Below are 27,608 nucleotides of genomic sequence, written 5' to 3' on the forward strand. Positions count from 1 at the left end.
AAAAAAATTACGTCCAAATATGCCCCTCCCTAATGCGATCCTTTGTGCGAAATTTCATTTTAATATCTTTATTTATGGCTTAGTTATGACACTTTATAGGGTTTCGGTTCACACATATTGATCTAAAGAATTTGTCAAATATAAAGTCGGAATTCACGATACTTCGGATATATGTATGTATATGCTGGAAGAAATATTGAGCCGATAAACAGTGGCACAATGAAAGAAAATTACTCGTATCAAGGAAAGACGCTCTCTAAATATCAATGGGGTAACTCGCTTATAATACATACTTGTACGTTCCATATGTACGATAGAAAGTATATCGAAAATGCAAAATAAAATTTGAAAAAATAGATATATGGGGGAAGAAGAATTATTGACTTGATTTACTAATATTATTGTTATCAAAAAATATTCACTCTGATTTTCATTAAAATGTCCCAAAATTTGTTCTCTATTTTCGGTATAATTCGCAATATAGGCACTGAGTTCAATATATTCGGTACCTGGGGGCTTGAAAATTTATGCCGGATTTCCACCTATCTTGGATGAGATATATTGTTACGGTACTGTTCTTGATATAGTGTAAAATATAAGAATCGTGTTGAAGTAATAATTGGTATTCATAGAGTAGTTCCTGACACATGCACAAGCAAAATTTTAAAATACTTTTTTTTTTCTTGTTTTCCCATTTATCTTTTATTCAATTCATGTGGCACTCATTTTCTGCACTTTTGGATCTTTTCCATAGCTTTTAAATGCTTTGAAACTATTTGTTGTGGAACATTTAATATGGCTGGCATTTGCTTTTGACTCAAAGTGTCATATTCATTCAAGGAATATTAAGGTTCGCCACATTTTTTATTTCTCACATCAAAATCATTATATCTGAACAGTTGAAACCATTCTTTGCATGTTGTTTCTGGTCAAGCACGATCACTATATGCCACTCTGCTTAGAAACAAAAAGTTAATGCTGTCCGCAAATCATCACTTTTCGGAAAAGTGTTATAAATAAAGTCCAGTCTCGTTGGAGACAATCAATAGTTTACTCAGCAAGCAGGCGGCATGGTGGAATATGTCGATTACAGAAATTCAGAAGGAATGATATAAGAACTCTAGTAAGTGGGTTCGGTGGTCACTGCTTAAATGGCTGACATGCCAGCAGACATGAAACGCAATATAACAACAATTGTAGACGCTGTTGGTAAATAGAAGAGGTGGTTTTTCTTAAACATCTTCTATGCGATTGTAGGAATTGTAGGAAACGCAACTATAGATCTAGGGTTTCGTAAAAATATTTCATAAGAAGCACCGGGTGGTGTAGAGAGAAGGTGAGACAGTGAAGGGATTTTAATTCCGGTTTTTTCAAAATGGGCTTCCTAAATGCCTGACGGCCTCGTCAGACAACTATTCTACCTTCCTACCCACCTACAGTAAGATTTGGTTATGCCAGTTAGTTGACTTATTATGTTAAAGATAAGTAAACTCTTTGGTGCAAGCATTATCACATAAGAATGTCATGTGCATGCATATATATTATATAAATCAAATCTGTAGTGCAAGTAAATATGTAACTGCTTACTTCAACTAAAGTTTTCAGCTAAGTTATAAAATCAGCTAAAATTAAGCATTAATGCCGAAACTAATGTTATTATTGCAGCAGAATTAAGCTGAAAACACACAAAATTACAAAATTATTAAAAAGCAAAATATTTAGTATCTCTTGACATAATTTGGTAGCAAAGAACAAAAATGTCCGAAAATGCAAAATATTTTGCACGAAATTTCACAAAATTCTCACCACGTTGAAATAATGACAATGCAAAAATAAATATTTTTCTAAAATTCAGTGCATTGTGGTAAAAATACCGTTAGAAGCGCCAAAATAAATTCGATGGATATATTGGTATTAATAACAGTAAACAAATGAGTGATGCAAAACAATTAAAAATGAAACAAAATGTGGGAAAAATGATTGTGAATAATGAAATTTCGAATAATATGTCGGCTAAGCACACAAAAAGCAAGCATATGGTAACCTTCAATAGCAACGCAATTCCACAAATATGTATGTATGCATTTGTGAACTTTTATGCAACATAACTGCTTATTACAATATGCTTGCGTTAATTTCCACACCAGCGACGAAAGCGCTCATTATATTTGTAAGCATGTGTTTTTATGTTACTGCGAACCAGCGTTGCCACGCGCACAGCAACAAACGAAATTCACAATTTTTAATGAATTATAAACAGATTTAAATGTAATATGCAGAAATAACTTAGTGCGGGGAATATTGTTAAGTACGTTGTACGCATATGGGTGGGCGTTAGGGTTGATCTTATGTTAAAATTCCGGTTAATAAGTTGTAAGGCTTGATGTTGTTTTGTGTATGCTTCATATCTGCGAAGATTTAGTTGATCCGAAGCTATTATACCCTTCACAAATACAAAAGCTCCCTAAAATAATTTTGTTTTGAACGGTCAGTTTGTACGGCAACTATAAGTTATAGTGATCCGATTTAGAAATTTTTTACGAATATTGCACCGTTATTCTGAGTAATAAATCGTAACAAATTTGATGAAGACATCTCGTAAAATACAACAGTTTTTCATACACGCATTTGTTTCCGATTGTCCAGTTTGTATGACTCTATATGCCATAGTGATCCGATATCGATAGTTCTGATCAAAGAAACACAAACATTGTGGCAAACTCAATGTGCCAGTAAAAATCCGTTCGCAATTAAGCACACCCCTAATGCAGTAACATCAACTCAAGTGCAAAACACTGCCAGCGCAACAGAAATCTAAATTTGTTTTTGCATTTATATAAAGCATTCATTTCGTCATTCATTCATGTACTAATTCAATATGCAACAAATTCCCGCAGGGCATAGTTTCTCTATAAATTTAATTTTTTTGCATGTGTTAGTTTTCCATAATGCTTTCTAGCTGTAAATTTGTGTTTTTGCTGTTGTTGCTTAATAATAATTTATGTGTGGTGAATAGAGTGCTAAAAGCGTTAATTAATTTCTATTATTTATTTGCCAATGGCAGGAAATGCTGAACTGCATGCCCCACATGTGTGCAAGCAAACACCATGGCGTATGAGTTTTGTTTGCATAATTACCAATACATGTGTATTTGTTTGTATCCAAGAGGCTTAGTTGAAAGTTGCAGTTTTTGCGTTAAAGTTTAGAAAACAACAGTAAGTAAATAAAATTAATGAATTTTAATTAGCAGTTTTTATTGCGATTTATTTTTTTACGTGGCATGTGGCATGAAAGATATTGGAAGTTGGCAATATAAACTGCCATTAGACAGATGTGATGAGTTTAATATTATGTAGGTTCTAGTTTTTTGATAAATGCAAGCTCGTTTTAATGTATGAATTTTTGTGCAGATCAGAAGGTTGCCACTTGTTGAAAATTTTTACGCGATATTACGAGGTGTGTTCAAAAAGTATCGCGAATTTTGTGTTTTTTCAAAAATTATTTATTTTTTCATAAATATCTATATTTTCCCCTTCAAAGTAATCTCCATGAGGTATTATACACTTGTGCCAGCGGTTTTCCCAATCTTCGAAGCACTTCAAAAAATACTTTTTTTTTATCTTCTTCAGCTCCTCCTTCGATGCCGTCTTTATCAGTTTAGGGAACAAGAAAAAGTCACAGGGGGCCAGATCTGGGAAATGCGATGGCTGCGGCATCATTAGTGTGTTGTTTTTGGCCAAAAAGTCGCGCACAAGCAACGATCTGTGAGCAGGAGCGTTATCTTGGCGCAAAAGCCAATTTTTGTCATATCTTCTCGGTCTCCTGGAACATTTTGTACCACCGACAAACGTTGCTTCGATCCAAGGTAGGTTCTCCGTATGCCAAAGTCAACATTCGGAGTGCATCCGCGTACTTAATTTCGTTTTTCACACAAAATTTGATACAGGTCCTCTGATCCATGTTTTTGAATAGGTAAAAATCGAAGACGATCCAAAACACGTGCAAGCAAAGCAGGTGTCCACAATTAAATGAATATTCAAAATGGCCGACCTTGTCGGCATAAGTGAGAGACATGAGTACCAACATAACGCCACAAAAAATTCGAATATACGTAACCCGCGAAAATTCAAAATTCGCGATACTTTTTGGATACACCACGTATTAAAATATATTAAATTGTAAATTTTAAAATGAAAGTTTGCAGTTGGACAAGATTTTTGTGGAGCATTGCCACTCATTAGGTATTTTTGTTTTCAAACCCAGTAATAAAATGTACGAAAAACTACCACACGGATATCACAGTGCAGTTATTTAAAAGTACTTTTAGTTGAAATTATTTTTTGAGAATGATTACCATCTCTTTGATACTCTATATTTTATTAAATTAATAAAAAATGAACTAGTACATCAGGGTTATATTTTAACAAGAGTTGTCAGTCTTTATACAATTAATGGAAACAAATTCATAAAGTATTTTCATTATTGCTATATAGTTATAACAAGAAATAAAAGGAAATATTTTTGACAATTCTTTGATGTTTACCAAAATACTTAAGTTCAAGGAGGTTAACTTTCTTAAAAGGTTTGGAGTTATATCCAATGATTATTTTGCTAATATATTAAACAAATTATTGATCCACTGTTCGGAATTCACTTTCAACAAATTACTGTTGGAATTTTAGGAAAGGTATAACATTTGTATATATTTAAGAAGAATTAAATTTTTATAATTTGGATGAAAATTCGTTATATTGTTGACCTTTTCTTTGAAGTATACTCGAATAGCCAAGATAAGTCATTAAAATACAACATATTGGTGAGGCAAACTAGCATAATTTGTATGGCTCGTTGTGCTACATGACGTATACGTAACATATTTCTATTTGAAAAATGTCGAATTGTTTTCCAGGTATATCTCAAAGTCAAAAAGCACACCTTATATATAATATATACTATATATAATGCTAATTCTTTATATACTTATATACATATAGAACGTGCGAATCGCTGCACCGAAAGACGTAACAATTTGTACAGTTATTCGTTAGAAGGTCCTAAGGTTGGGCTGACCACCGTCGATTTTGCAATTATATCCGATGAAATAAATTTCAATTTAAGCAGCCACTGGAAATAAAACCTCCCTGTTTCTAAGGGCACTCTCTGATGTAGTGTGATGCAAGATTATTGCTTTATTGCCGCTTGGCTATCGACATATGTATATATTGGTATTTTTTCTGTTCGTATAAATGTTGAAGGTTCGGCTGGTGGGTCGTTCACCTCTGTTAGCATGGCTTACAATTTTTTTCTGTGCCTAAAGACCTATGCACCGAAGATTATTGTGGAAAATTCACCTAACTGTCCAGCTATCCACTGCGATATCAGTTGATGGCAGGTTGGTAAGCCTTTCAAGTGAAGGTGTTGGAGAATTTACTGACACCCGTCCTCCACTATGTTAAGCTCCATGTTAACTTCTTACAACACCAAAGCCTTTTTTTATTCTCTCTACATTGAGTTTTCACTTCAGTCTGATGTCCAAAATTATTCCCAGCTACATTTTACTATCCTCAGTAGTTGACTCTACCCCGTTGGTACCTACCTATACCTTCCTATAAAATGCACTACATTCTTCTTAACAGAATTTATTTTTAGGTTGGCTCATATTGAGAATTTTTAGAACACCTTACTATTTTAGCTATGTCATCTTTATAGGCTTTCAGCCTGGTTGTTTTTTCCTCAAATTTTCTTAGAAGTTTGCGAAGACCGCTCTGTGCAGAAGAAAATGCTCGTCAACAAGCATTAGGAAAATAGGAGCATACACTTATAAAACTTTTAGAGATGATCTAGTGACTGATGAAAGGAAACATACTGAAATTATAGAGGGAAATCTTCTCCAGCCTGCTGACTACGTGTGCTCCACTACTGTTGGATAGTTGAGCCTCCTCAACACCGCTTATAAGTTTGGTGTGAATGGTTATGAATGTGGCTTTAGGCCTAGAAAATCAACAACTGACCACATATTCGCCATGCGCCAAATAAATATCTTTGAGAATACCGGTGAAAAAAGAATCGACACAATTCACCTCTTTGTCGATGCTGAATTTGATATCACTGCAAATCTAAACGAGGTTTTAGATAAGGATACTCCATATCGTGCGACTTCTTTCATTTACTCCTAGTAAGATGAAATATCTCCTTTCATTAAATAAACGGTCGTCACACTCGTGACTTGGCTTCCACTTCACTATTGACAGTCATAATTTCGAAGTCGCAGATAAATTTGTTTATATTGGAACACCAAAACGACCCCACCTAACCTTCAATTTTTGTTTATATTTATATTAAATAATATTATATAACATTTAAATTAAACTATTGCAAAATTTTATTCGTTGGACGCACACTGAAAATTACTCCATTTGTTCATAATACCTTCCTTTCTAATTGCACTTTGATAAGCCGTCAGGCCGCGACAGCGCTTGAATTGGTGTAAACTATGAACAAACATGACAGCCGCAGAGAGCGTAGCGAAATTAAATTAACCGCAAAATTTGAAATTCAAATTTTTGTGCAGCGGCAGTGGCGGTCGCAAAAAGCTAATAAAAGCATGTGCGCTCATTAAAACAAAAAAGAAAGTTGCAACTACAGAAAGGAGAGATGTAACAAGGGGGCGCAGAGTGCAGTGAAGAGGGTGGCGGCCGCCGGAATAGCTGCAGTGAAAGCCACAGGAGTGCAATGTGGCATTGCGGTGCCGTGCATTTGCTTTACGCATATTTGTTGCACAAACTTTGGTGGCCACAACAATGCGCGGCACACACCTGCACACACACACCTGCACAAACAAGCAAATACGCGCACGACACTTAAACACAAATTAAATATGCTTTTACATAGGGTTGCCACATGCAGTGAACCAAAAAAAAAAATAATAAAATAAACAAAAATAAAAAAAAACACTTGCAACATAAGCTCCGTAAATCACTGGCACAAAGAGCAGCCGCAAGAAACTTTTTACCGCAACACCTTTCGGTCTCAAGACACCGTTAAAGCGGTAAAAGTTAAGCAAAAAATCCCACAACAAAAAACCGTAAAGGAATAAATAAATACGGCAAAACGTGGAAGTGCCAACAAGCTGCTGAGCCCGCTGGCTTAAAATGCCAACTTGTAGTGTTTTTCATGGCCATGTTGCTGCCACATGACGGCAAGTGGCAATAAAAATAACGCGCAACGGCAACGACACAAGCGTGCATGTGTTTGCGTGTGTGTGTGTGAAATTAAGAAAAGTTTCTTAATTGAATATTTTACGTTTAGACGCCTCAAAGTATGCAACAAAAACTGTGCAACGCATCGAACAGCACTTACAAACCAACATCAGGCGAACCTTAATGGCGCGCGACAGTGCGAGCTACGAAGTAATGCAGGTGCCGAACATTGAAGTTGCACTTGCCTCAAGCGGCAAGTTGTTAGTGTGTGCAACAAGGGTGTGTGTGGTTAGAGTGCGCCGCTGCTAAGTAGAGTTCAGTGACAGACGCTGTCGTTGAGCGGCTTAAAAAATCAAATTTGCATTTTCGCCGCCGTGCAACACGATAGCCCAGACAATAATGCTGTTGTTGGTCGTGGCAACGGCGCGCAACAACAATTACCTTGGCATAAGACACATTTGCAAGCAGCAAGCAGCAAGTTTTAAGTTTAGTTTTTGTTATGCCTTCCTGTTATTGTTGTTGCCCGCTGGGCTTTTGCAGAAAGCAAAGCAGTGGCACATGGCGCATCGGCAGCAGAGTTGTTGTAGTTTGTGTGAAATTGCTTTTAGCTAACTAGCAGCTAAAATGCATTTTAAGGCAACAGCAACAACAACACAAATTGTAATAACAACAACAACATTTATAATAATAATAAGCATGGCAACAATGACTCTGTCGGCAAAAGGAATTGGAAAGTATTCGGAGGAAGTGCTCGAAGTACACTGCGCCAAAGTTTACACTATTTTTCTAATTAATATTTTTTTATTGAATGCGACAAAAGTTTACAGACATTTTCTGCAATTAGTACTTCCGTTAATTTTTTGTAATATTTATGTTTCTCTTTCTTGCTGAAATAAAAATATTTTGTAGCAGATTTTTATCCTTCATAGTAATAGTTTCTAATATTTCAGTGTTTCCAAATAAATTCTCGAGCTCATTCTTATTTTGGTGAACATCTTTTTATCCTGTTCTTCAGACGGTTAATTGCTATTCGAATTTCTTCATGGTCGGGCAATGAAATCGTTTCCGCCATCTCCCGGTATTATGCTTCCGCTGCCGTTCAGCAGGCTGGAGTAGTGTTTCCTTCATTATTTTAGTATGCTCTAGGCATCGGTTACTAGATCACCTGTGGAGGTTCTACAACAGTATGCTCCAGTCTTAAAACCTTCTGTTAGTCATTGCAGGTTTTCGTAGAATTTTCGAGCAACTCTCAAATTTCGAAATTTATCACATCCCACCCGTGTGGTGGTTGATCGTAAGGTTGTGAGGTAGACAGTCTGTTTTCGCTCCGCTGCGACACCGCACTCCTCGTCCTACCAGCTGTTCTTTCGCATTTTACGAAAATCAATGGCTTCGGTTGCAACTGTACGTAAGGAGTTTGAAAAGAGCAGGAGTGCAAGCATAGTGGAAAATCGTTCGGATTTTTATTGTGATTGTAGCTTCTCGACGTCGAACCTTCCTTGTATTGTTGACCTGCGTGTTTTGCCGCACAGAGGCAGGTGCGAGTCTTGGCTGCGAAAAGAGAGTGGTCCGAGTCGATGTTAGGACCCCGCAGCTTATGCTCGTCTAGAACACTGGAAACGTGTCTTTCGTCTATCACAGCAAGATCAATCTGATTGGTGGGTTTTCGATCCGGACACATCCAGGTAACTTGATGAATGCTGTAATCTAGTACTACATACAACCATCAACCCGTTTGGGATGTTTTATCTTGAGGGCTAAATTTACCGTTGTGCCAAAGATAATTTGCCCAACTTAGCATTAAAATCGCCAAGCACGATTTTGGCATCGTGCCGGAGGCAGCTTTCATAGGTGAGGTCCAATCGCTCATAGAAGCCATCTTTGGTCACATCTTCCGCCCCTCACCACGAATCCCGAATCTCTCCTTCATATGGCCACCGTTATAAATGCCACAAGGACCTATACGTCTCAGTCTCAGTCGCTGTCATTGCACTTCTTGAACGACGGTGATGTCAAGCTTACCTCTAACGAGGACATCAACCAGCTAGGCAATGGCATCTTCCAAATTAAGCACCAGCCATTCCAGGTGCATGAAATTAAAGCATAATCTTTAATATGTTTGCAGTGGTCGTCGTGGGGGTTTTTTATCCGAGGATGTTTTCTTTCTTCATTGGGGGTGGTTGTTTATGTGGCGGGTCTCAAACCCAGCGAATAACTCTGGGGACTCTTGTTTCGTCTTTTTATTTCAGCTCGCCTTCAAACGAAATTGTTTTGGCTACTCAAAGTCTTAGTCTAAGACCGGAAGTCGTGAGCTGCTTGAGCCACATGTAAAATATGCGCGGCGCTCAGAGAATTTTCCATACATGCGTGAACTTCTACACATGGACCTATCCTCCAGTTAAGTAGTTGGTATAAAATATTATTAACGAAGGGCTATATCAAAAATAGATTGTATACTTTTAGGTGCCCCTATAACAAATTGCAAGTCAAGGAAAAATAATTTATAAATGAATTTATCTAATTGTGGTAATGACCTGCACTCTTATCCATCCAAGGGTTACCACACCGGTAGCATTGCTCAAAGGCAGCATCTTGATATACATAAGTGCTAGTGTTAGAATGAGCATTTGTGATCACATATACATAGTTATGAGGTATAGAGAGAAAAAAATAAGTAAGAGAATAAGTGATAATTAATTGACACGATACATACTAGTCATTATATTTAATCGCGGTAAGATCGAGCTATATAACCTTCTAAAAATATTCTAGATTAACATATACATATCTATTTGCTGATCGCGTGTTCACATTTGTATAATATAATTACTTAGACTTAGAACCGCAAAATCGGCGTAGTGGAGCTCAGACGCTTCTATCTTGTCAACAAATAACTCAAGCAAAACAATTTTTAATTTAATTAATATTGATATTTTAAACAAAGTATTGTATTTAATATTTCTCTCAGTGTATATACTTTGTATATCTTTAAGTTTGATTTTGCATTTGCTGCATATAATTAGGGGTCGCAATAACGGCTAAGCGTTGCGACCTCACAAGCGCCACCAACTCTTTCCGCACTGCCATTTCCTTTTTCAATCAGCAGCTCTGCGCCGCAGACCCACTCCAGTCGTAGCGTTTACTTCCTTTTTACTTCAGCTGTTACTGAGCCGTCACCCTCATCCGCCACGCTGCGTGTGCTTTGCGGTTTTCACGTCTAATGATAGTGTTGCCACTGGTATTGACGTTAGTTGTCGGCAATGTTGGCTGCTGTTATTGTTCACAGCTTGCTGTTACCGCTGCGGCGACACCTATTGTTAACGGTTTTTTGCTTTTGTTAGCAGGATTTGAAACTACACTCTGTGGGGTGCTTTGCTAACTTTGTTTTTGTTGTTCTTGTTACTGCTGCTGCTGCTGCTGTTATTATTGTGATCAACACCAGTCACACAATTTTTGTTGTTATTACTTATATTTTTGTATCACGACAAGCATTTGTTGCAAGTTTTGCTTGTTAAGCGGCTCTCAGTGGCAAATATTGTTGTACCGTTAGTTTAGCGCTTAGTTTACTGGGTGCTTTAGAGCACCTAGCGCGGTTGTGATTGTAGCAGTTTTTGCTAGTGGGTTTATAGAGTTAATTCATGTCAAAGTTGCGGTCAGGTATTGTACGCGCTGAGGTTTATAACTTTATGTATTTTTTATTACATTTCAGAAACCTAATTAAGTGTTTTTATGGCGGTTTGTGAAAGGATTCTATATTTAAAGAAATTATGTAGAATAAAAGGGGGTTCTCTGAATTTAAGTTCAATTTTTGAATGTGCAAAATAGTTCATCCAAAGGTTTGAATATTATAAATTCTCTTGGCATAGACTTACAAATTAGAAGAGTTTGGAGTTTGTAAAACTCTGTGATTAAACTGCCACCAAAAAAAAAAAAAAAAAATCTTCAGTAATTAAATCCTATCTAATCTCTTTGCAATAAAATATAGTTACATATGTAATCTCTACCAAATTTTGTGAATATATCTAGTGAAATAAAAAAGTGTTAAATATCAGGAGTTGCTTTTGAACCGTAAGTTAGCATGGTTGTTAAATCCTATAATGGTCCGATATAGGCAGTTTCGATGGGTAGAAAACGACGTATGTAAAATCTCTGATCGGTATCTCAAAAACTAAGGGACTAGTTCGCCTGTAAACAGACGGAAAGACAAACATTTTTCTTTGGGTGTTACAAACCTTGTGAAAAACTTCGAAATTTCAGCAAATGCAGCCAACTTCAATCAAAATTCTTTAAACGAGTCTTAATTTCTAATAAAATCTCATTTTTAACGGAACTGAGCAATATTAATTTTTTCAGATATCAAACTTAATCAAAATTAAGTGGCATTCCACGTATTAATTTCATATTCATTTTATAGAGCATAGGTTAGGTTAGCCTGGTAGGCTAATGAGCCACACATGTACCCGTTTTGGTCGTTTTGCGATACCAGATGGAGTTCAGTTACCAGGTCTATGAGGAGTAGTCATGCTGGATGCCTGCGATTGACGCAAATTTCAACAGACTCTGTGATTTCACTATCGATACCTCTTCCACTGTGTAATATCGTGGGGAACCTGAAGGCTTACAGCGTACGCAATGCGGGGTAAGTGCACAAGAGATGTCGCCACCAGACAGGAACCAGTTAGTGTTCCGATCACGTTTTTACAGTCTCTTCTGTCGAGTGCCAATAGGAATTTTGTGTACTTTCGATCTACCGTTTTAAACATGACTTTTACTGTTTTGCACCCAGTTAAATCGTTCCATTGGGTTTTGATTATCGTAGCCATGTTTCTGTCCAGATCGTCATATAGAAAATGCATGGGTTTTCCAATGTTGATAACGCACTTTATGCCTTTTCGAACTGGCACCCAGTAAAAGTGAAGTTTTTGACTTCTGGCAATACTTTTCACTGCTGCCATGGTTCCTCTCTCTGGCCTCTGGCCGATATGACCTGTTTGGCTGTCAGCGTAGACATGTGTATTAGAGGCCAGACTTGCGAAGACCTCAGCTTGAAATATACTGCAGTGGTCTGTCAACTTAAAAAGTTGTTTTATGCCTCATTTCGGTTAGAATATTATTGCATCAACTTCATCGTCCATTTTCGAGCCATCCGTATAGTCGATTACGCAATGAGTCTTTGCCTATATTTACTTTGAATCCCTTTGCCAGTTGAAAAGTGGGGTCATGTGGTCGGTGTTTGCCCAAGTGCCATTATCCACCCAGTTATACTCGAAGGTTCTATATGTAAATTACCCTGCAGCCAGTAGTTGTTCCGCCGATTCTACTTTCCAGTCAGCGAAGAGGTCTATAGCTAGCAGGATTGGTATCAGTTTCCATTATGTACAGTGCAGCGAGCTCCTCAACACTTTCCATTGGCTTCTGTTAGGCGCCTGTCATTATACTACTATCGAATTAATGTTCGCTCTAATAGCTTAGATATTAGAGGTTGACTAATAAATTAATTCCTTAAAAAAAAAAAAGAAATACAATTACGTAGTTCTCAAAGAACAAAAAGCAATGTTTACTATGACTAAGTGAATACGAGCTAACGTCATCCAGCAATGAATAAATGACGATTATCGTGTTAGTTTCTAGCGAATTGGCACGAGCCCGACGACCTCACTACGTATACCCAATAGCTTTAATTAGCATTATTTACAATGCGCTGCTTTTTGGCAAACATATTAGCTGATTAGTCCAAAAGGTTTCTAACAGTAGACTAGATCCTAACAGGGACTTCTTTTAGACCACCTATAATGCTGGTGTGTTGTGCCACTAAAAACTCCTTATAATAGATCATAAGACTCTTACAAATTGTGCCAATTACAATTGTGACTGCTAATGTAAATTTCGGCTATGTTTTCTGGTTCGCCGAAGGTATAAAATAAGTATAAGAAAGTCCTTGGATGTTTACACCTCGCCGTCTCCAAACAAATTTGACTGTTTGCCTATTGGGCTGTGTCTAGTAAGAACTAATACAATTGTGGCATTATCAACTTTGATAAAGGTGAATATTTCAGTAGATCTCCTGTGTCACAGAAACTATTATTCGATCAGCGCTCTAACCTTCCCTTCTAACTTTCGATCCGTGAAAAAGCTTACTGCGCCTCTTTTCCAGCGACTTCTCGCCATTCACATATCCCTCGTTAGTGTGAGCAGAGAAAAAGCCACCACGAGTAGCCTCTGTGACGCCGAAAATTATTTTAAAATGAAAATAAAGTTGTAATAAAAAAGCACGCGGGAATAGTAATTGAATTCCACGGGTATATGATATGATAAAAATATTTGTATTTTGTTATGATATTGGGACTATTCTTAATTACTATGTCAAATATTAGCGCGATCTATTCACCAGTTGGTTTATAATAGCTGCTTAAGACGGTAGACTTCTGCAGTGCGTTGATATTTTCACAAAGAATAAAAATATCGAAAAAAGAATTTGTCTCACATTTTGTATTTCTAACCAAATTTCGTGTGCGAAATCATTACGAATGCTGGAAAACGCTCTCACTCTTCAACTGATGAAAATATTAAAAAAGTGATATATGGTTCTTGAAAATCGTCAGTCAAGTGTTAGAGAGACGGCAAGAGAGCTAGATATCTCACGCGAGTCCGTTCAAATGATGTTTGTGGATATTGTGGGTATGGAACGCGTTCTTGAAATTGCCGCTCGGTGGAATTCATTGAATTGTTTGTGCTTAAGTAAAGTGTTTTGAGGACTAGAAAAATCCTTAGCATAAGTATACTTCACCTAGTGGGAATTTCTTTGAAAGCAACAACACAAATATTGATGAATACTTAAATATTTTGTCACAATACAAATTCAGAGATATCGACCATTTTTGTTTTAATAAGAAGTACTTAGAATCTTTTGTAAACTTTCTCACATAGAGCTTGAAGACACAAAATCACATAATTCATGTTTCAATTAGTTTTTTTTTTCTGTTTTAAATTATGCATGAATATTTGTACTATTCTGTAGCTCTCAAAAGCCTCAGCAGCTAATATTAAAAATGTAAGTGTGTCAATTCCATAAAGCTCATCCATCAATGGGAGAGCATGAAAGCAGATTGACTAAGCTGAAATCTGGTTGACGAATGTAGTCAAAACAAATTAGATAAATTGGAAAAGAAAAATGGCTAATTAAACTCAAATGATATGCAAATATTATGCCAGAAAGAAGAAACAAGACGACGCCAAGTTGGCTGCGATTGTTAGAAAACAATTTACGCCACGATTGAAATGAACGCTGAAAGCTTTCACTAATTTCTAAACCCGGTTTTACTAATACAAATTTAATGTTAAATAATTTGCAGTTTGTTTAAAGTTGTTTATGCACATCTTTATTACATATTCTCTTTAAAATATACAAATCACTAAAACTATTTCCATTAATGGGACTATTGCGCACGTGTCGTATCACAGTGTATTTGTTAGGTGGATGTAAAATAGCACTTTTCTACATATAACTAAACTATTTAAATTACAAAGCAAGTATTTAGGTATGCATAGGTATGTATTTACTAAATTAGCGTTTGCTTCGAAACCCTAGGCTTTTGCCACTACTCCTGCACCACGCCCTCCAGCAGCGAAATTTGCCCATTAAATTTACCATTCACATTGCTCGGCATATAGTAGACTGGGTAGGCACCGTCCACGAAGTTCACGGGCGTACCTTTCTGGCTGCCCATGGCCATTTCGCCTTGATTGAGATTGAAGCGCGGCACCACCTCCATCACAGCGGGCACCAACACCTGTCGCTTTTCGCTCGTCAACTGCGGGTATTGATAGGGATGACCGCTAACGGTATGCCGCTGATAGGGCACAATTATTGTCTGTATGGGTGAGTCGGGCCTGATGGGCAGCGCCATGCCAGTGTTGCTGCTGATAAGTACTGCGATGAAGCATAGCAGCCAAATTTGTAGGTGTACGTTGTTGTTGTTGTGATTGTTGTTGTTACGCTGTAAAATACGTAAAATATGCAAAATAAATTTCCATATTGGATTAAATATAGAAAATCATTTTAATGACCAAACGCAAATTCAATTTAAGGCTATCGCTTGTCTAAGTACTTCAGTCAGCTTCTTCGGCGCTGAGTGCAAGTAACAGCCGTAGGGATTATTTAAGCTTGATGGCCAAAGAGTGTAATTTAATTTGTTGTTGTCAAAAGCTTCTTAAGCGATTTGGCAGAAAATTAGTTTTTCTGTTGCGAAATTTAATGCGGCCGAGCTTTTATGGCGTTGTTGCAAGCAATTTATTTTCTAGTTAAATTATTTACAATATTCATTTCTGTTGATTTCAATCTGTGTTTTCTACTAATAGCATTAAAATTTAATTAAGTTTAAGTCCGTAACGAAACCATAATTACAATATTCTAAAATTAAGTGTCTGTAGTCTAACAAATTTGCTTTGGTGTTTAAAAAAAAATGCTCAGCTTTTGTTAAAACTGGTTATTGTTTTTAATTAATAATTTGTCTGGTTAAATAAATTATTAAATTGCTTATACATATACTGACAAGTCCAATACATTTTGATCTTTGTTTTATACGTAATAGTTTGTACCATTTGCCATGGACTGGCAGGTTGGTTCAACCCTTTCTTTATAATCGTGTGAAGTTTCATCTCCAGATATCAGTTATTCATCTGGCATTTTCTCTCATGAAAAAATTAAACAATGTGTTTAAATAATAATCGGGCGATACAATATATGGGCAATATGGCGGGTAAGGTAGAACCTCCCATTCAAGCGGGTTTGGCGATGTGAAACTGAGCATTGCCATGCAACAGAACTACTGTTTTGTGCCTCTTCCGGTATTGAGGCCGCCTTTCTAATGCTCTAAAGGGCTTGGCGGATGACTTCTAATACTGGACCAAGCTCTTCTTGCATGTGACAAAGATCCTCATCGAGCAACATCACTAATTCACCGTCTTCGAAGATCTTTGGCCTTCCCTAAAAGCTAATGTTGAAGCGACGAAACCAATCAAGACACATTGTTTCACTTGGTAAAGCTTCCCTGTAAACTTTTTGGAGTTCTCGATGAGCTTCAGCCGCCAATTTCTTTGACAAATTGAAGAAAATAAACACATTCCGCAAATGAAGATTGTTTGAGGAAAAATCGGACATAATCGCATAACCAAAGGTATATGACAGTCGCTAATGTGGAAATGCAGTTTCCTTCTCAAATGCCTATGTTAAGTTTATACGCTTTGTATATACCGAATTCGATCACCCCTAATAGCTGGATCCATCTATTTACAAACAGCGGGAACTTATTTGTTGACCGAATATGAATATATAAATAAATAAAGTCCTTTGTAAAGTCAGAGAAGGAGCTCTAACTATAAGTCGACAAAGCACTTTGAGCCGTTTCATATAGACGTATAACAATCGTCAACAATTGACCAGTATAGGTAACTATTGTGTTTGTAGATTGAGAGCACCACCATTGGTAATGCAATTTACCGGACTAAGCACTGGAACTCGTAGTTTAAAAGAGCAACCTTTAAGAACATAGCCTTCTGTTCGAATTCGTTGGCTTGAGTTCTGCGCTATTTTAAAATTCAGATAAGAGTGCATTGAGAGGGAGGGAGAGAGAGAGAAGTAACAGCAAAATATTCAACTCTTTCACGCTCACTAAGAACTTTAAAATATTACAGGCGCTTCTGCTTACTCTTCAATTCCTTTCCAACAATATGGCGAAGACTGCTCTGTAATTGAAACAGTGGAAGCCTCAAGTGTTTAACCAGAAATTCGATGGAGATATTAGGAGTTTGTAAGATCAGACTAACATAATTCAAATGTACGATATTTATCGACAGAGCAAACAAAAATTGGTAAGAATCAGGACCACAAACTAGGGCTTGTAACATGTTTCTCCTTTGTCATTCATAGCAGTGAATATTTTTAGGGTCTGCGGCGTTTATAGTTCTTAAGTTTGTAGAAGGCTTGATGAAACACCAAGAATAAGTTCTGATTCTTCATAAAAATGACGGAATAAGCTATTATATTTTCACAGTCACCAGTTGGTTTTTGATTAATTCTAAGTTTCAATTTATATTTCTTCGAATATTTTTGATCTTTTTCGACAGTGATAATTATTTCGGATATTTAATTCTCACTTTTATTGAATAAAAATATAATATTTTTAGTTTCCGTAATTTTTTTTCACTCAACTCGTTTGTTTTATTTTATTCATTTTTCATTTTCACTCTATATTTCGTTTTAAATTTTCACTATCCAATATTCCATTACCCCAAACATGATGATCCTTTGATAATCCTGCGGCTTTTTAGTATTTTAATTATTTGTCGCTAAAATTCACAGTTTTTACATTCACAAAGGGCAACTTTTCGAACTTTTCGTGTAACCAACACACACTTGTCCGCTCACGACTAGGCTGATGAGTTAAATTAACTAAAGTCTGCGCCTCGCAGTTGCTTAGACTTTATATTCCTAAATGAAAAGGCAAAGTTTTACAAAAATTCGACACGTTTTTTTTTTGCTTTAAGATAAAAATTCAGCAAGCGCAACAACACCAACAAATCGAGAAATTAATAAAAAAGGCAACACTTAATTAAAGTAACAAAAGGCGGTAGCCGCCAACGGGCACAGTGGTGGGTTTTACTTTCGGTTGGGAGAAAAAAAAAAACTTATTATGAAAAAAAAATAAAAAATATAATAAAAAAAAAACAATATTTTAACACAAATTTAAATAAAATATAATGAGAATTCGGGAGGTTTAAGGAAATGCGGATTTGCGACTACAGTTTTGATGTATAATTAGACATGAGTTCTAAAGTTCATGCCTTCAAGGCAACAATATATAATTCTTTGAAGTTATTTTGGCAACACCAAGATAGGCCTCTTTGGAAAATAGCTTTATATTTCGCAGTAATCTTTAGCATAGAATTTTAAAGCTAGTTTCTAAAAACACACAAAGCTTTCCGACGAAATATTTAATGACAATGAGAGAATTAAATTCGTGAGAATATTCTAGGAGACATCAACGACGTTTGATCGTTTTTTTTTTTTAATGACATATTTCTGACAGCTTCAAATTCATTAGAATGCTGTACAGATGTAGATTGTTTCCTTAATTTGGGAAAAGCTCTGGTTCAGAAATAGTGGTCCAGAGAAACATCAAAAAATTACAAAATACCCTGGCTTAAAAAGGATACTTTTAACCAAAATTGTAGTCGTTTTTAGACAGCCAAAATTCAATATTTCATCAGATCAATAAGTTCGAGAGAATATCGCTGATTATTCTAAGAAGAACTATGTACGGAAGAGAGCTGCGGAACCCCTTCGATAGGACCGGGAACGTTCTTTGCTGTGGGTGCAAACACTTTACGAGAGAAGCTAAGGATATGGGGAAAGGTCAGTAGAAATCGTTTGTGGCAAGAAGTGTTCAAGCTACAGACGCGGATGTTTTTGGAAGAGTTCGGTAGAACTCTTCCCTTCTTCTAGAAATAAATTTAGGCAGCTTGAGGGATTTTATACAAGTTACTGTAGGCTAAGTGTTAGTATTAACAAAAGAGGACACAATAGTCTTCAAACCGCAGTGCATTCCTCAAATTTCGGTCTATCCATACGCTTTGAAGAAAACGTGTTTAAAGTTAAACTAAATGAGCTTACTGAATTGATTGAACTGATTACACTTCAGAAGCAGAAACCCCAATCTATTTAATGCATCAAACTAAATTTTATAAGTATGTTTTCAAGGTCTAATATATCGTAGTAATTAAAAACATTCTATAATTTGACACTAAGAATCCTAACTATATACCTTTTGATCCCAACAGGGAATATAGCACTTTTGAGGATAGGTCATCTAGGAGAGAGGACTTGGTATTGACAATATGTGTAAGGTCCGAATTTTGTGTTAGAATAAAGACATACATAAAAAGGTTTTTACAACTTAGACCCTCAGACCATCACACTGTGCGACGAATTGAAGCATTCAACGAAAAAGGTGATGCCAAAGTATTTAAATAAATTTTATTATTACTTAAACGCCTTTAAACAAGTGTTGAGAGAGAGCACGCGCGCTTTGCAAACGAAAAACATAAAAGTTAAAGCAAAATCAAAAGCAAATACAAATTCGCTACAAACGTTGCCGTGTGCATAACAACAACACCAGCGGCCACATGTCTAAATATCAACGTCAACGGCATTAAAGTCAGCGCGTCAGCATTACTTTAAAGACATGTTTCATCAAATCACAGCTTTTGTTATTGTTGCTCTGTTGGTTAAAACAACAAACATACGAACAAACGATGAATAAGCCATGCACGAAAAATAACACTCATCAACATATTAAAATAACAATAAAAGTAACACACCTTCGAGTGTTGAAGACCAAATGAACAGCAGCTGCAGCTAGCGATCATTTTAGATGTGTTAGGCGTCACGGATGTTATTGCGAATTGTTGCTTCGGGTAGGGGGACGCAAGAGTTTTGATCGACTGTCACCGATAGGATGGCGCTGCACTGGCATAAACCGCTGGAAGCTGGTGGGAAAAGCAGCAAATTGAGGCGATTGCTCTGGCGCTTTTGTTTTATAGCGGGCGTATTGCGGAAATCATTCGCACTGCATGAGCAGTAGTTCGCGCCAAGTTGACGCATGTCTTACATGGTTAGCTCGTTCATCTTCATCAGCGCTGCACCTTGTTGGGTAGTGTTGTTGTTTTTTTTAATTGGGAAAGACTGAAGGTGGAAAAATTTATAGTGAACCGCTGCTTGGTTATGTAGTTTATTGTTATTTTAATTATGCGACGTTTTATATGTTCGATATTTGAAGCTTTATGCAACCACCTTAAAATGCTTTCATATCATCATAAAGTTAGTTTTTGATTTAGACTTCCTGGTTGGCTTATTTGAACTGAATTTAGCAAATGAACAATTTTTTTTTAACTTTCGGAAATTCATTTCATGATCTTCTCATTGTTTTATTTTTCAGTTGGTGATCTATTACGAGGTTACCCACTTTAGGAAAAAAAAAAATTCAAATATAATGTGGAAAGTTTATTATAATTCGCAAAAATATTCTTTGGCAATTATTTTTTTCAAATGTCGACCGCGAGCTCATCTTAGATGGTCCATCCGTTGAGTCCAAAGTCCGTGAAGTTTTGCTTCAAAGCCTGAATCAAAGCGGGGTTGTTGGTATAGACTTTACATATCCTCACAGAAAAAGGTCTAACCGTGTGATGTCACACCATCTTGGGGACCAATCGACCGGCCCAAAACGTGAAATTATCTGCTCACTGAAGTGTTCTCTCCAAAAATGTATTGATTGATGTGATGTGTGGAAAGTGGCGCCCTTTTGTTGAAGCCAAATGTCCCCGATATCAGTAGCTTCAATTTCAGGCATCAAATATTCCATTATCAAAGCGCGATAACGGTTTTTGTGAATAATATGACAGCTCTCGAATCTCTTCTGGTTTCACTTCGTATAACTGGGCCCCATCGCTTAACAAAATTTGGCTCGAAAACGTTGGATCTTTTTGGAACTTTTCAAGAGCCCATCGAGCGAAGTGATGTCACTGACGAAGGTCGAGCGGCTTCAGTTCTTTCACAAGCTGCACATTGTATGCTTTCAATTCGATCAGGTCTCGACGTAAAATGCACCGAGTCGTTCCATACGTTAGTCAGAGTTGCTGCGAACGGCGCCGAATTGACTATCAACGGCCTTCGTGTACACTGTCACTACGTTCTGGTCCTGGTTTATTCGCTCAAATATTATCTAGTAATGAATGCTGGGTATCAAGATGGGTGATGGTGTTGCGAATAGTACGCTCAGTATGTCGATTATGTTGAACACAAGTGGAACGAAACGCCCGAAATATTTGTTTATAAAATATATATTTATTTGAAGTTTAGTTATAAAAATTATACTTAAAGTATAGAGAATACGGAGAGAAGACATGATTTAAATAAAATTGCAATTTTATCACAATCTTGTTTTCCTAACATCGCAAAAAATGTAAAAATCAGCGCGCACCTTTTCCGAGCCTCATATTAGGACTGTACTAAGATATCTTGAAAATCTTCATTTATCCTAAGTTAGGCTAATTTTTGCTCAATTCCCCCCGAACTTAGCGCTTCCTTACATGTTATACTTAGTTTCAGTATTTGTAAATTTATTGTTTTGCCTTTCCAACAGCGACTTTTCAGTAATAAATTTTGTACAATTAAGAAAATTTGTTTCCAATTGTTTAGTTAGTTAATTCATTAGGCACGATTTCGTGTAGAAATTCAAAATTTTTTCAAGAAATTTCACCAAGCCTGCATGACATTGTGCATAAATTTAACTAACTAGCGCTGAGAAGCTTGACAGTTACTTTGTTGTTTCCTTCAGAGCAATAAATTACCTATATGCACTAAGAATAAATTTTAATAATAGTGAAACATAAATATAAAGTTGGTTTGACGCTGCTGATTATATTTGGCATTGTCGAAGCATGCATTTCCTTAAATCATAGATAAAGCTTTGGCTTCATTAAAAAATCAAACGCTGCGCTTTTTGATAAAACGCAAAGATAATGGCTTCTAAAAGTTGTCTTCCTACATGCGTTACTTTATTAAAAGTAATTAAGTTATTGGTCGATTATATACTTATATAATATTTATATCAAAGTGCCGAAAAGAATATTAAAATATTTGTATTTTATTTGTCAGTAATGGAAGAGACATTGGTAAGTGTAAAATATTTCAGAAGACTCATATAAACAACTGCAAAAATTATTTGAAACTTTTGTATGAAAAATTTTTATCTGAAATGTGCATAAATACATTTTTCAATAATTTATTATGCTTGCATGTATGCTGATTTGTATGATATTCGGTAATTTTTCGAAGGGTAATCGGAAATTCCAAAAGTTAATCAAACAATATTTTTTTACATAACTTGGTACTGATATGGCATTAGTACTTCTTCAATGTGAAGTTTGCCAATTTTTGTGGTATAGAAGTGACGATTTGCTTCGCGATGTGACTTAGCGAGATTGCCATACCTGTGATGTGATGACATGATCTTAGCCATTTAGTTTAACTCAATGTAAAATGATCCTCTTCATTATATTAAGGTAATAAATATCGATACGATTTTAAGATGAGATGTAAACTATCATATGATGTGTTGTCATGATGTTCGACAATTTTGTAAACACGTCGCGATGTGATGAAAGCTATCGTATGATGTGAGATCATAAAACGAATCGATCCGATGTGATGTTAACTATCGTATGATGTGTTATTAATATTTTCTACAATTAAGTAAATTGGTCCGATGTGATGTAAGCTATCATAGATGTGATGTTATGATTTTGTACAATTTTGTATTAACGTCATTTGTTTTGTTTCTTAGTTGTTGAAATGTATGCCAAGAATGTGATATTATGATGTGACTATGTGATGTCACATCATGTATTATAATCTTGAGTTGAAACTTAACAGCTACTTATTGAGCGCTTTTCAAATATTACTATCCAAAAAAGAGATGTGATGATGTGATATCATCTATCATAAGATGTGACATTATATCTTCACAAAAATGCTAATTTTTATAATAAAAAACTCATATGAATAAATAATGAATGTGATCTGCTGCTGTGATTCCGTTAGTTAACCGTTTGAAGTAATATCACAAAGTTTGCTGTACCATATTTCATTGTGTTATGATGTCTAGGTGAAAAAACTTAAATTAAATTAATCTATTGTTATGGTTAGGGCAAATAATAATAAGCGCATTAATTTATTCAGTTGTTACTGTAATAATAAATTTAATAACAAACTAAATGCATTTCAATAAAAAAAAAAAATAATAAGATATTAGTTAAGTGAATGCATTTATTCATTCAACCTACAACATTGCCCGAGCTTAAATATCATTTGATGTAATATATTTCACACTCTCTCATTTCGCCGATTTTCGCTTGTACTTTACATACTTATTTACAGTCTGGTGAGTTATTGCTTTTGAAGAGCATAAATGCCGCGCTTTACAGTTTAGAGATGGAATTAAGATATTGTTTGTTATTTTCACTTACTTTTGCCATTTATAGCAGCATTTGAAATGCCATTGATGTAAAGCTGCTTAACGAAGATTAAGAATTTTTTTAATTTTGTTTAATTTATTTCTTTTTCATATTTAATTAATGGCGACTTTAATTGCTTCATCGCGAAATTCGCGCTTTAATGAAGACAAATAATGGCTAAGGTTTAGGATTTTAGTGAGAATCGTAGCCAACTCATTATGTAAGAATGAAATATTTCTAAGAAATTATGTATTTTTTGTTGGCGAGATACAAAATTTCCATGTATTGGTGATTAGTCTATTGTTTCTTTACTTAAATAGAAAATAATTTAAAAAAAATTATAAAAATTTTGTTGTAATGTTGAAAAAAGTTACAGGTGTTCAAAAATTATTGAAAATAATGAAGAAATTCGCTATATTTTGAAATTTTTGTATAAAAAAAGGAGAATGCCACGCATGCCATCAAGGAAGTTTGTGATGTTTACGGAGACGATGCTGTATCAGTTGCTGTAGCACAATAATGACTCGCTTACTTCCGTTCTGAAAATTTCGATATGAAAGATGCATCTCGCTCTGGTCGACCTATCTTTGAAAAAGTCGAAGAAATTATGGAAGAGAATGACCAGAACTGGCTGGCTCATCATCAAACCATTTTAAAACGGCTCTCTACAAACAGAAACTCGATGTTTGGGTACCACATGAATTGTTTGTGAAAAATTTTATGGACCGAATTAACGTCTCCGATTTTTTGCTGAAATAAAATGAAATCGAACCATTTCTGAAGCAAATGGTAACAGGAGACGAACTGTGGATAAAATACCAAAATAATGTGCGAAAAAGATCTTGGTACAAGCGTAGTGAAGCTCAACAAATGGTCGCAAAGCCACGATTGATGCCTCGAAAGTTTCTGCTGAGTGTTTGGTTTGATTGGAAAGGAATCATCCACTATGAGCTGCTCCAGCCTGGTCGAACCTTTGATTGAGCAAGTAATCGGGAAAAAACGTCTGGAACTGATCAACAGAAAGGGCTTTGTCTTTCATCAGGACAACGCTAGACCACACACATCTTTGATGACTCGGCAAAAACTGGGAGAGCTCGGCTAGGAGTTTTGATGATGTCTTTAGCGGAAAATGGCAAAAAGTGGTCGAAGTGGTACATATTTGATTCATTAAAGTTCATTCTAAATAAAATTAAAAAAATATAAATATGTTGAAGTTTGATAAGAAATATGAAAAAACTTTTTTGACTACTCTGTTGAAATGTGCTTAGCCAATAGATGGCGCCACTGCCAATATATTATATAATATTTAAAAATCTTATTCAAAGTTAATGAGTTAATTTATTATATAGTGAGTAGTTGTCTAAGAAAAGGTCATAAGCACACATACATATATCCAATCAGCTTTCTTAATATTCAATTTTGCTTATACCAAAAAAATTTATGGCTTTCTCACTTTTGTCATAGACAAAGTTCATCTCAGCTATGACCTTGGTTTATCCGCTCGGCTTCTATAACTGTTTAAAATAGCCGAAATGTCCTAAAATGCGAAAGCTGATCTTGTGAAGACTTTATTTTGCTAGCTTGAAGCTTCACTGGTTGCCTTTGGACATTTTATTTTTACATATTCTTGGGGCGTATTTTACGACGCTTAAAGCTCAAATTTTATGCTTTCGAGTAAAGTAAGCTTAGGCAGCAAAGAATTTGCGTCGGGTCAGCACCTTATGGTCAAGGTATACTGACACTTTTGGTCACAATGTTGCCATAAATAAATGTTTATAGACACTTTCAAAGTTACATTGCCATCGGTCCATACCCCCAGGAATATGGAGGTTATTATTGAAAGATGCATAGGCTCTATGTCATTTAAAAAATAAAATTTCAGCAATTTTTTTTAATGAAAATTATTTATTTTTAACTTAATATTTTATATTAGATATTTTTATTTTTATTTTTTAATATTTATGCCAGAAATAAATTTATATAATTAATTATAATTATCTATACATTTCTTATATTTTATTCATTGTCACTTAACGTTAATATAATATTACTTCAACATTCCTTCCAGCAGCGAAAAGTCATTAGATTATAACTTCTTAAAGAAATTTTCGTCAGTTTATCAACCTTTCAACCAAAGGGTTAAACAATTAATTGCCCAATGCAAAAGCGGCGCTCCAACTGCCAGATGACACACATATGCGCTGAGCGAATTAATTATACGACTAAAGTTCGCACATTGTCCTCTATTATATATGTGATATTTAAATGTATATGTCATCATTCAAATGTGTAAATATGTATGTGCGTGGTCTGTAGAAAAGAAAACGGTCCACCGTTTATTCAAAGGTGTCGCTGAACTTGTCAAGCAACTACTAAATACAATAGCCGCACGATTTTAAAATTATTGTGTGTATTAAGAAATAGCAACAAATTGTTGTTTAAGTAAAACAAACATAGCAGATTAGCTGGCGTAACGGTAAGAATATGTATAATGAGCGAATTGGGTCAACAGCATTGAAAGCAAGTTTTGCTGGTCGAAAAAAGTGAGAAAGAGATATTATAAAATAAGAAATGTCACTAATAACAATAAAAATATGTGATTTTAGAAAATTTAGAAATAGTAAACAAATATAAAAAAAAACTAATAACAAAAAAATTTCTAATAGGACTAAAACTGTTGCAATTAAAGAAATTAAATTATTATTATTATTAGTTTTTTTTTATTGAAACGTCACAAGATAGGGTTTTACATTTCATTCGAATCGCAACTAGTGACAAATGTACTACGAGTAACAAGCAATATTTTTCATAACTTATAAGGTAAAACAATAAAGCTTTATTAAGAAGCTTTTTCAAAACTAAACTTTGTATTAAAAACTAAATACTATAAGATTTATTATTTGCTTAGAAGGTCATGGAACGTTGTTTTTTTCAATCTGCGCATGCTATTTCTAGCCTCTCCTAGTTGTCGGGCTTCAGCGTTTACGTGGTTTTGCAACCTTGTGACATGTTTCGATGCCGTTTCGCGGATGACTTCCCGAACCATTTTTATGTGAAGATCACTATGTTGATCTGAGTTCCGTATGTACCACGGGGCATTTACAATTTTTCGCAGAACTTTATTTTGGAATCTTTGCACTATTTCAATGTATAACGGTGCAGCGCATCTCCATAGCTGAGGCTTTAACGTTTGATTGTAGACTAAAATTTTATTTGAGGTTGTTAGGGGTGATTACTTGCCAATTAACCAATTTATTTTGTTGTAGTTTAGTTTTAGTTCTGCAAATTTTCTTTGAATATGCTCCTTCCACCTTATCTTTGCATCCAGCGTCAAACCAAGATATTTCGCCGAGGTGGAGTATGGAATTACTTCACTCCCAATATATAAGGGGATATACGTACCTGTTTTGTTAGTGAAGAGAGAGTAATATTCAATTTTTCTGTCCATTCTACAAWTAGGTTGATTGAAGACTGCATTCTCTTCGACGACTCTACTACATTTTTACCAGTAGTAATGATGCAGATATCATCTGCAAATGTGGCGATTATGTGGCCAGGACGCTTCCTTGGGGTACACCTATTTTTATTGGCTGCAACATAGTATATGATTGTCCCTGCTTGATTCTGAAGTAGCGGTTGCTCAGGTAAGAGGCAAGTAGCTCAGTTAAATGCCGTGGGAAGAGAAGTCTTAATTCATGAAGTAAGCCATGGTGCCGTACTCTATCAAACGCCTGAGATACATCAAGAAAAACAGCTGTGCAAATTTGCTTTTTTTCCATCGCATCCTCAATTATATCTGTTATTCGATGAATTTGATCGATTGGAGGATGTAGCGATCTAAATCCAAATTGATGAATTGGTATAAGGTCCTTTTCTTCAATTATCTTCTGAAGTCTTTTTATAATTACAACTTCAAGTAGCTTGGACAAAATAGGCAACAATGAGATTGGACGATATGAAGATGCTTTCTGTGCGCTTTTCCCGGGTTTTTGTATCACAATGATTTCGGATACCTTCCATGGCAATGGAACGGCAGCTTTTCTTGGTTTAAATYTACTTTTAATTATATTTTCCACTTCTTTAATTGTTGCTGGTTGGATTTCTACCCCGCATTGCGATCCTTCCATCTGAGGTAAAGTTCCTTGGAACAGAATAGGTCTAAACGTTTTAGTGAGTTTCTCTGAAAAAACTTCCGCTTTTTCTTTGTCGCTTTTGGCCCAGGATCCGTTTGGCTTTCTGAGGTTTTTTTTTACTGCTTTCCAAAGGGAATAATCGGATTGTTTGTTTGTATTAGAAATATTTTGATTTGTAAATAACTTTATTTCAGTAAATTAAATA

At 35.6% G+C, this 27,608-nt stretch overlaps 1 protein-coding gene across 1 annotated transcript; it reads right to left on the reverse strand.

Annotated features, from left to right (window-relative positions):
• Positions 1-14,557: 14,557 nt before the first annotated feature.
• Positions 14,558-17,716, reverse strand: LOC108978248. The gene is made up of 2 exons (XM_018948406.1): positions 17,488-17,716; positions 14,558-15,196 (listed from the first exon to the last, which is right to left on the reverse strand). The coding sequence occupies exons 1-2, from the start codon at positions 17,494-17,496 to the stop codon at positions 14,798-14,800; spliced, it is 408 nt and encodes a 135-aa protein (XP_018803951.1). The 5' UTR covers positions 17,497-17,716; the 3' UTR covers positions 14,558-14,797.
• Between the last annotated feature and the right edge of the window lie 9,892 nt (positions 17,717-27,608).

This window comes from Bactrocera latifrons, unplaced genomic scaffold (assembly GCF_001853355.1).
Source record: "Bactrocera latifrons isolate USDA-ARS-PBARC rearing strain unplaced genomic scaffold, ASM185335v1 scaffold_12, whole genome shotgun sequence".
Lineage (NCBI taxonomy): Eukaryota > Metazoa > Arthropoda > Insecta > Diptera > Tephritidae > Bactrocera > Bactrocera latifrons.